The sequence below is a fragment of the Azolla caroliniana genome, unplaced genomic scaffold (assembly GCF_043228905.1).
Source record: "Azolla caroliniana isolate FFs.n. ecotype wild unplaced genomic scaffold, voAzoCaro1.0.p SCAF_11, whole genome shotgun sequence".
NCBI lineage: Eukaryota > Viridiplantae > Streptophyta > Polypodiopsida > Salviniales > Salviniaceae > Azolla > Azolla caroliniana.
Genome location: NW_028230446.1, coordinates 2,018,409 through 2,028,352, shown reverse-complemented (window position 1 = coordinate 2,028,352; position 9,944 = coordinate 2,018,409). Strand labels below are relative to the sequence as shown.

The 9,944-nt window shown below is 38.5% G+C and overlaps 1 protein-coding gene across 3 annotated transcripts; it reads left to right on the top strand.

The window, feature by feature from the left end:
• The first annotated feature begins 206 nt into the window (after positions 1–206).
• Positions 207–9,581, top strand: LOC147857550 (uncharacterized). 3 transcript variants are annotated; one of them, XM_087326719.1, is made up of 11 exons: positions 207–319; positions 485–709; positions 842–953; positions 1,523–1,565; positions 1,827–1,896; positions 1,978–2,130; positions 5,000–5,679; positions 5,782–6,479; positions 6,556–8,392; positions 8,685–8,774; positions 9,121–9,581. In XM_087326719.1, the coding sequence occupies exons 1-11, from the start codon at positions 258–260 to the stop codon at positions 9,183–9,185; spliced, it is 4,035 nt and encodes a 1,344-aa protein (XP_087182845.1). In that variant the 5' UTR covers positions 207–257; the 3' UTR covers positions 9,186–9,581. The 3 variants fall into 3 exon arrangements, with proteins under 3 accessions (XP_087182845.1, XP_087182843.1, XP_087182846.1); XM_087326717.1 differs by having other exon boundaries at positions 6,556–8,404; XM_087326720.1 differs by lacking the exon at positions 9,121–9,581 and having other exon boundaries at positions 8,564–8,687.
• Positions 9,582–9,944: the final 363 nt, after the last annotated feature.

Genomic DNA, 9,944 nt, shown 5'->3' with positions numbered 1-9,944 from the left:
TTACTAAGAGGTGGTTCCTATGGAGAACACACACACACACACACACACACACACACACACACACACTCTCTCTCTCTCTCTCTCTCTCTCTCTCTCTCTCTCTTCAACTCCTCACTCCATGGTGTCAGCTATGTCTGAATGAATTCTCTCTCTCTCTCTCTCTCTCCTCCTTCATGGGTCTCCCTCGTCTTCTCTGAGCTAATAGTTCCTAAGGTTTTTTCCTCGTCTCCTCCCCTCCCCTCCCTGCAGAAGAATCCATGGACCAGAGCTCAACCCTCGATTACATAGAGTTCCACATCTCCTCTTCTTCCAACTCCAGGTAATGTCTTCTCTGTTTTCTTCCTCTTCTTCTCCTGTTTCCTTCTTCATTTGTTGATGATAGATCTTTAACCTTTTGCGTGTTGTTGTTTCGTCTTCCTCATTTGTTGAGGTGGATCTTTAGACTTCGGTTTTCCTTTCAACCCAATTTCGTTTCCTTTTTCAGTAATGTCAGTAGTAGTAGTAGTAGCAACACATGTGATCTCTTCATCTCTTCGAGAGGTGTGACAGAGAAGGTAGCCTCAGGACACCTCAGCACATTTCTGGCACATGTGAGAGCTGTCCGCGAGCGATATGCCGGAAATTCACACACGGCAGCCATTCGACTCCATGGACCGTTAGTTCGTAAAGAACCCCAACGACCTTGGTTCACCAAAATGACTGTACATAGGTTAAGTATTGAATACATTTTCCATGGTTTCTTTTCAAGGGTTTTAATGTATTATCTCAATGGTTTGTAGTGTGTGTATGTATGTGTAAAAAGTTGTTCACCCCAAAAAAGTGCTTGGAATTTTGTATTTAGATTTGTTTTGTTCGTGAGCTCTCCTGAAGTCTTGGAACGCATGAAGATCATCAAGGATGAACTGGTTCAGTTGGAGCAAGTGAGGAATATCCAAGCCAGTAGCTTGTTACAGGTTTTTAACCTTTCACAAATCAATCAAATTTCATTCGTGAAAATAAAATACAAAAGATTCTAACTGTTCCTATTCATAATTGTTTAGGTCCCCAATTCCAACACAATTGGAACAAGGAACATCCAAGCTAGAATAGCTTATTAAAATAACAGCAAATGGTCTTGCAAAAGTTTGTTTCTCATAAATCCAATAATTTCACCTATGACAATAATTTCTCATAAGTTTGCCCAACTGCCCCTATGAATTAGTATTATGTTCCCAATGGTCAACATAGTTGGAATAAATAACATTCAAGCCAATAGCTTATAACATCTGTCACAATAGTTGTTCTTTCCTACATCCACAAATTTCACTATTGACAAGGAGATTTAGGTTTCCCAATCATAAATTTCCCAGTAGTTTAAGTCCAAGAATTCCAGCTATGCCAATGAATTTCGAGTGTCCACAACCATCTATATGATGGCTATGCCCTTGTTTGAGATCATTGCGCATCCAGCTTAGTAGCATTATGTATACGTATGTCGTTAATTTTGCTAGCTAAGTCTCATTTTAAATCTATTGTTTTACAGAGTGAGGATCCATTGGTAGGTGCTGATCTTACCGCTAATGATGGTATGCTTCACATACCCATCTCATGCTAAATTTAGTAATAAACTTCTCCCAAACCCACTTTACACTCAATCTAATTATAATCTTCTCACATAACTTGCATTTCCTCATTCATCTATCTTTAGCTTCTATGTTGCAGTAAGGAGTTCGTAATTGCATGTCTTTGTCTACCTCATGATTTGAAGAATCAAAACTCAGCATTTCATAATGTTTTTTTTTACTATATTTCACGAGTGGTTAGACCTAGTTTTTGGTAATTTCCAGATGTTATGGTTGTGGATCCATTTGAACGGAATCAATACAATCCAATAAGAAATGATGTGGAGCAATCAAAGTAAGTGTGCTTTTCTCGGATCCTTTATTGGCATTCACTACTAGTAAATATTTCTCATCCATATTGATCTCCTCCTTGTAGGAGGCAGCTATTAAGAGCAATGGACATACGTATACATGCATTGCAACAAGAACAGAACATGGCTATTTCTCGAGCTGTGAAAGCTGGATTCGAACCTCTTATAGTGGAAGATCTGATGTCTTTTGCAGAGTTTTTTGGAGCTGATCGTCTTTGGTAAATGCTTACATTTATTCTGCTGAATTTGTGATCAATGTCTATTATAAGATTTATATCGGGGCGTCTACATATGCATTTATATTGTATATGTGGATTTATACGTGTTGGATGTACATACATAGGTAATGTACACGTGATATTTGAATGCTTGACGTAAAAGTTATGCATTACTATATTTACATGTTTTTGTTGTTCTTAGTTTGCAAGTAACATTTATGTAGACATGTTTTCTGCGTGCAAGTCCTTGGAAAGAATGAGGAATAAAGTGTACTTATGGTGTTCCTGCCCTACTAAGCTCAAGTCAAGAAAATCATGCTGGGCATGCAAGGTCATTTGTTTTTAAGAAATCCTGTTATGCTTTGATGACCATGAGTCAGTTATCAAAATTTCCTTAAATTTTGGCAGTTACCATTTGTCTATGCTCTCAATAAGCATCAATACTTGAAATATAAAGTATATTTTTGACTTGCTGTTGTTATGCTTTTAGCACACAGTGGGCATTGCAACAAAACCTAGGACGATATGCTAATTAGAAGTGGGTCAAAATGAAGGAGAAAAGAATCATCATCTTTATAATCTCTATTAGCGACACCATTTCTATCTTCGCGCTCTGCCTGACATGCGGAAGAGTGTCAGAATGGGAAAAGAGACTTATCCCACATGCAGGGGGACCTCTGTGCAGAGAGACAAAGCTATGTGAACGTCTTTTAAGAGGCCAAGATGGCCCATTAGACCAACATCTTACAATTTGTTCTCGTCTTTGAAAACAAGAAACCAAATAAAGAAATACAACTAATCATATGGTACTAAAGAATGTATATGTCTAAGAACTGGATCCTAAATTAGATATATTGAAACTATTGTCTTAGATAAATCCCCAACATAGGCCAAGCCAAGATGGAAAGATCTCTGATGTGAGGGAAGCACCTGCAGTGTAGAAAGAAAGATATATTAACGTTTACTAGATACCAAAATAGGTCTATGAGGCAAATCATGCTTACAAATATGGGTAATTCATGTCACCCATAAATAAAAATAAAAGCTCTATGTTTTCTAAAGCTCTGTGGTCATGGTCATGACCTTAATCCGGTTGTTGACATAATCCACAATGTTCTAGCACAGAGTGTTTGAAAATCCACATAGTCTCTTCTCTAGTGATCCGAGAAATCGCTCAAGATACACCTCCAAGAAAATTCTGACTGATGATCAGGGAAGTATAACTTTCATCTTGCTTGGCCACAGCAATCTGGAGGTCTCAGTTCATATAGCCAAATCATCCAGTCATATTTCCCACTGACCCTTCAACTATGTCTCTTCTTGGCCCTAGATTGTAATGTTTGTCTTGATAGATCTCTAGCATATGTCGATCCATAATAGATAGATATCTGAAGCAACGGAAACACCTGTAATGGCAGGATCTAATGGTCTTTATCTATTGATGACAAGGGTGGTGAGCTCATGATCCACAAGGATGGGGTCTATGTGTTCAACAGATTGCTATTGCCTGATCTATTGTAAACCCTTTGCAATGTCCTGTTTGGTATCCCCCTTGTGTAACCCTTGACTGACTTATAACATGAACATGATTGATGGGGCTATAGAAAGTTGATTGTTCTTTGTTGATGACAAACTTCTTCTGCCATAACTTCTCAACACATGGCCTTGCTTGTGTCAAACATAGTTGTTTGTTTCATCCTTAGTTTGTGCATCAAAGTCCCCTAATCGTACTATATCCCCCATACTAGCAAATGTTAATGATATCATCATATACTCATAGATATGGTGATTCTCTGAGAGGTGCGAACCTCAAGTAGGCAAGTGGAAAGTGGCAAATTGCAATATATAGCCCTTGAAGATCCCTATTTTGATTTGTATTCACATATAATGTGTATCAACATCCTTATGCACAACATGCACTCCATAATGTGGGTTCTCTTTGTATACACAACCACTGCATGTTGGCCTCTTAAAGACGTTAATATATCTTTTGTCTTTCATTGCATTTTTCCACACCACAAGAGGCGAGTATCAATTTGCTCTTAGAAAGCTTTCCAACATCGAAGTTTTTTGCTCAGCACAAGGAGAAAAAACAATAGCATTGCCATTTAAAAGACAATGCTAAGAAAGGAGACAACTATATGCATATATGACCTGGTGTTATGGGACATTTATTATTGCGATAAGACTAGCATGTGATTGTCTTGAGATTAAGGTAATTTTTGAGTAACATGTTTTTCAGCAGCAAAGTTTGTGCCTGAATGGCGTTTAGTGAATCTCTGAGCATTGTAATTTCAGATTCTAAAGAATAAAAATCAATTATGGGATGCCAGGCATTGCATCTGTCAATTCATTAATTTTGGAAAATTTATAAGAAAACAACATATAGGTTTTTGCTCCAATAGTTTAAAAAGCAATTTCAATGATCTTTACACGATTCAAGAAAATGATTTAATTCTCAAGGTCAAACTATTGGTGGTAGCTATTAAGGTAATTATTGCAAATTAACTTTCTACACATTTGATTTGGTGACATGGCCCCTTAAATGTGTCAAATGAATTATGCAGACAGACAGTCACAAAAATTGGACCTTGGTTAGTGGTTGTGAGCATTGAAAACAAAATGAGATTAATTGCAATAGAATGGAGTGTAATTAAGGCAGCACTGACTTTAGAAAATGATCATGCTCTATACAGCATTTCCTTGTTTCCTATTTGTTTGATGGCCCATTGAGAATCCTGCTGTGGTATGGCCATGTAACTCTGTAACTTATGCATTGTTTTGTATTGTATAAAGTGATACTCTGTACAGGGACAATTAGAGATAGAGAAAATGGTCTGTTGTATTTCTGTCATGTTGAGCATTGCAGTGCAGCATGTATATGGTTCTTGGAGCTCTTAAGAAAGACGCAAGGTGTTGATGTGAAGACAATGGAGGCGGTGAAGCTCACAACATCATTTCAGTCTAATCAGTTATGGAATGCAAATGAGGGAGAGGAGGCAAGTAGACGATCAATCTCACAACCATCATCACATGATCTTTCTGCTACCAGTTCAGTAAAGTTGGGAAGCATGAGCAAAGGTCTTCCTCAAAGAGCATCTCTGAGGAGGAGATCTATGTCTCCTCTGAAGAAAATTCAGGTTGGGAGATTCGGGAACCGACGGTCCAGCTCGGTAGTAATGCGTAGTATTAATTATTTCTCTCCACATGAAGGAGCTGAGGAGACTAATAACAGCACGGAGTTTAGTAGTAGTGATGGTGATGAACGTGAGACGAATTATCATGCTGAGGAATCTGAACCTACCAGAGCTTCTCTTTTACCTGCAAGAAGGTTAAGTGTTCAGGCTGCTATCAACCTTTTTGAAGGAAAACGTAAGGATCCATCTGAGTCATTGACACGACAGCAATCTCTGCGGCAAGAAACCTGCAGGGATTCATCCAACAACTTTGTTATGCTGAATGATGAACACAACTGTCATGAGAAGAGAAGTGCTTTGGAAAACGTTATTGCTCAATCGATCACCAGTGACCAGAATGTATCCTTGAAGGGTAAATATAAACGGGCAAATGTATTGTTAGACAATGAATTTAAGTCAACAAATATAGTTCCTTACGTTTTTCAGGAATCCTCAATCCATAATTTTGCTCCAGGTTTCGACTCTCAGGAGTTTGCAGTACCACATGACCTGATGGAAAATATTTCTAAAAAGAGGTCACATACAAAAAATTTTCTGAGGTCACAAGAGTTTGTGCATGTGGACATAGATTCTGCTGGTGCTGGAGCTGGTTCTGAAATGTGGAGCAAGTTTTCGGATTCTGGACATGTTAATCATGATCTGTCCAGCACTATGAGCAATATTTCTCTGGAATCACGAAAATCAGCTCCTCCTACCTTTAACGTTATAGCAGGAAGAAGTCTGTCTACAGATCAAGAGGGCCCACATAATTGTCTCAAAGAAGAGGGTAATACAGACAGCAAGGCCTGTGCCAATGTTAAAGGAGAATCTATGAGGAGTTCAGAGATCATGCCGTTGTCTGACTTTAACATGGAGGCTCTCGCTAGCATGATTGACCATCCGATTCCAAATGAGGTACTTTGTGATAGATATGAAGGGAGATTTTATGAGTACTATCAGAATTTAAGAGATGCTAAGATGATGGAGGAACATCAGTCGAAAAGGGATGAAAGAGAAGCAAAGCTCAGATTAATGGAGGAGATTCTGGATTCAAGGAAATCAGAGATGAATGCTAGGACATTGAAGCTATCAAAGGAAGGTAAAAACCCTCGAGTCCGTGCAGCCAAACTACTTGCTCTCCGGGAAAACTTATGCAGTATCCCTAATCCCGAGGTATAACTTCACAACTATGTTGATTGAATGGTGTTTTCCCCCCCTAACTGCCATGAGTTTTGTGCACTGCTGACAGGAAGATGTAAGTAAGGAGCATAGCAAACAATCAGGATTAGCTCTTCAAGTGAGAGATTGTGTACTGGATAACAGCCCTCCTTCCCCTCCCTTGACTCCACCAGCAGCTAATGAACAACAGTCTCTGGTTCCAAAACTTTACAAAGTGAAGAAAACCACATTAACTTCTCAGAAACCGGTTATAACCCCGCATAGTTATACACAGACACAGTCAGTGTCACCCAGACCTGCACCCAGGGGTGTGATTGATAGAACCTCAGCTTATCGACCATCTGGTTCTAGTATTGGCAATAACCCTCTTTCTTGTTCGGTTCCTTGTTTGTCAGACTTGAAAAAGGAGAATACTAAGCGAGCTTCTAGGAAGTCATCTGGATTAGATCATATGCATCCAAAGAATGATAACGTCTCTAGGGATACAAACAAATCTTCTCCTCTAGAATCTAGTGATAGCATCCCCATCCCAAATAGTTGTAAGAATCGGAATGCAAGAAGGAATAGATCGATGGCACATATGAGACGTAGCTCTGTGACCAGTGGGCTGAAGATTCTACCAGCAGATAATGAAGAGTTGTCATTATCACTAAATGAGCAGGAAGAGGTTAAACCTGAGACATCTCTTCCTAGCAAGGTCAGAAGAAATGCTGTTGCTCCCATCCAAGAAGTGAAGCCATTTCTGCGGAAGGGATCTGGCATAGGTCCTGGAGCTGGAGCTGGTGTAATGAAGCTGAAGGCCGTTTCTATGATTGAAGCAACAGCTAAAAGCTCTGATGAAGATGGTCCTTCAACACCTATGAAGGATTCTAATGAAGATGTACCAATAAGTAAAAGAATGATCAGTGACAAAGATGACAGTGATGATGTAGCAAATGGAGTCACACCTCAGAATCTTGCAATGTGTCTAGTTGATGAAACTGGAGAAAGGGAAATAGCAGTTGATTCTGGTACAGTGTTAAATGCAGACACAGACGTAGTGCATCACTCACATGATGGCTCGTGTTCTGTACCCATGCTGTATGAACACGAGAAATTGGTAGATATATCTCCTGTAAAAGATGAAGCCTTTCTAGAGAATGAAAGGGCAGGCCACAAAATATCTTTCCCTATAGGGGTCAGAACACATGAACGATTAAAATCAAATTGTGCATCAAACCCTGAAGCATCTTATATACAAAATGATGTAATTACTCAAGAGGCTTGTGGTGAAATGACTCTAACTGAAGCAGACTGCAGTACTATTCCTATATCGAAATCTGACATGGATTTAAGTCTCCATGAAGGAGAAGCCAATAATAATGTTTTACCGAAGCACCTTTCTGATAGTAAACCTCAATTATTACAAAGGGAGATATCTGCCACGGGTTCAACATCTTTTCATGCTAATCTTATTTATGATGAACAGATGTTATCAAAGCAAACATCTCTAATGGATGCTTCTTCCGTAAAATGCCCAGCATCTGGCACTATAATGGTAGAATCCCCTGTTGCAAGTCCGGTTTCCTGGAACTCATTGCAATTGCAATATGCTTGTGAGACTGATAGTGTTCGCACACACAAGAAGTGGGGTAGCTCTTTGCAGAAACCAGTTGTGGTTGTCGTTCCACCTAAAGAACCAGCGAAGGGGCTGAAACGGCTTTTGAAGTTTGCTCGAAAAGGTCGTGCATCGCCTGAAATTATTCTTGCAGATTGTCTTTCTGCATCGACAACTTCAGAAGGTGATGATGACTTTGAAGACCGAAAGGCATGGAATCACTCTGCAAATGATATCCTAAAATCCAAAATGCAGGATAGGAGATTGAAGGAGCTCAGTGATCATAGCAGCAGTGAAGAGCAAGTATCAGGTGAAAGAATTGGTATTTAGTTTCACAAATTTGGCCTATCCGTTAGTGTTTTTCAATTTTATTTTCTTTTGTATTCCTGGCAATTCTGGTATAAGATCAATTTTTAACAGGTTTCAGAATTCTAATGTAGGATAATCAGTGTTTTTCTATTTCATTTTCTTTTGCATTCAGCATTATAAATCTTAACAGACATGCAAACAAAGGCATATGTTGTCTGGTCAATGAACCTTGTTGCAAGAACTCAGGCTCAAAAACTCTTGCAAGAACCTAAACTCAGTCTTTGTTGCTACAGTACAATCACTACTTCGGAGCTCTATTCCAATACCCCCTTCCAACTTCAAATTAAGAGATGATCATGTATCTGGCAGTACACGCCTGAAAGGTACACAAACTTTTCTGATAATCTTCTTGATTCTGCATTTCCAGTTGGATGATTTTGTGATTCAAATTGATTCAATGCTTGTTGGAGATTCCCAAATTCCTTCAATGTTTGGTTGAGATTCCAAAAGTGTTTCAATGCTTGTTTTGAGATACTACCACAATTGATTTAGTGCCTGTTGGAGATTCCAAGATTAGATCAATTCTTTTTTGAAATTCTAAGATTGATCTAGTGCTCATTTGAGATTCCAAAATTGATTTAGTGCTTGTTTAAGATTCCAAAATTGATTTAATGCTGGTTTGAGATTCAAAATTAGATTCGGTGCTTATTTTTGTTTTCCTATATTTAGCCCCTAGGTCTTTCTTCTCCCTTTCAACCTTTCGGAGCAGAAGCAGCGAAGGGAAATCACGGTGATCAGATATATTGACTACTTCGATTGCATTCACAAAAAATTAAGTCTTTCAGCTTATATATACATATATATATATATACATACACATCTCTCATGTGAATCCTACTTTCCTCAAAAAGAAAAACATCATGTGCATATACTGATCACTATCCCTCTAACCCTTATCTCTCTCAACTGTCTGCATACTGATAAACTGTGGATGAACCTTGAAAGAAAGAGTGAATTTTGTAAACATGATATGCTTTCGTAACAGGTAAATGCAATGTATGAAATTTTGCCAAACTTTTTGTGGGTTCCTCATCTGGTTAGTGTATAGATTCACTGCTGAAAAGACTGTTGCTTAACGATGTATTTGAACTGATTAAAAATTTAAACTCACATATGAAGATTGATATGCAGAGGATCTTCACCCTAAAATGTTTTTGGAGGATTTCCTTAAATTGGTATTTTCTGTTTCAGTCATATTGTCTAGATGTCAATGTGTGTGTATATATATATATACCTTGATAGAGGGTCTCGATTACCATTTGCTGCAACTGAGGGCTTTCTTCAACTGTGTAAACTAAACTAACTTAACTTCCGTATAAATTTGTGCTTACAATTTGACTTTGGAAGGACCAAACATGATTGCATGCATGGCATGCCGGGATTTGAACTCTGAACATATAACTAGTAGCAGAAGGCCTCAAGATCTTCTAGAAATAAAAATATTGGTGCTATATGTCATTAGCGTATGGTAATGCATACTTAACATATAGCAC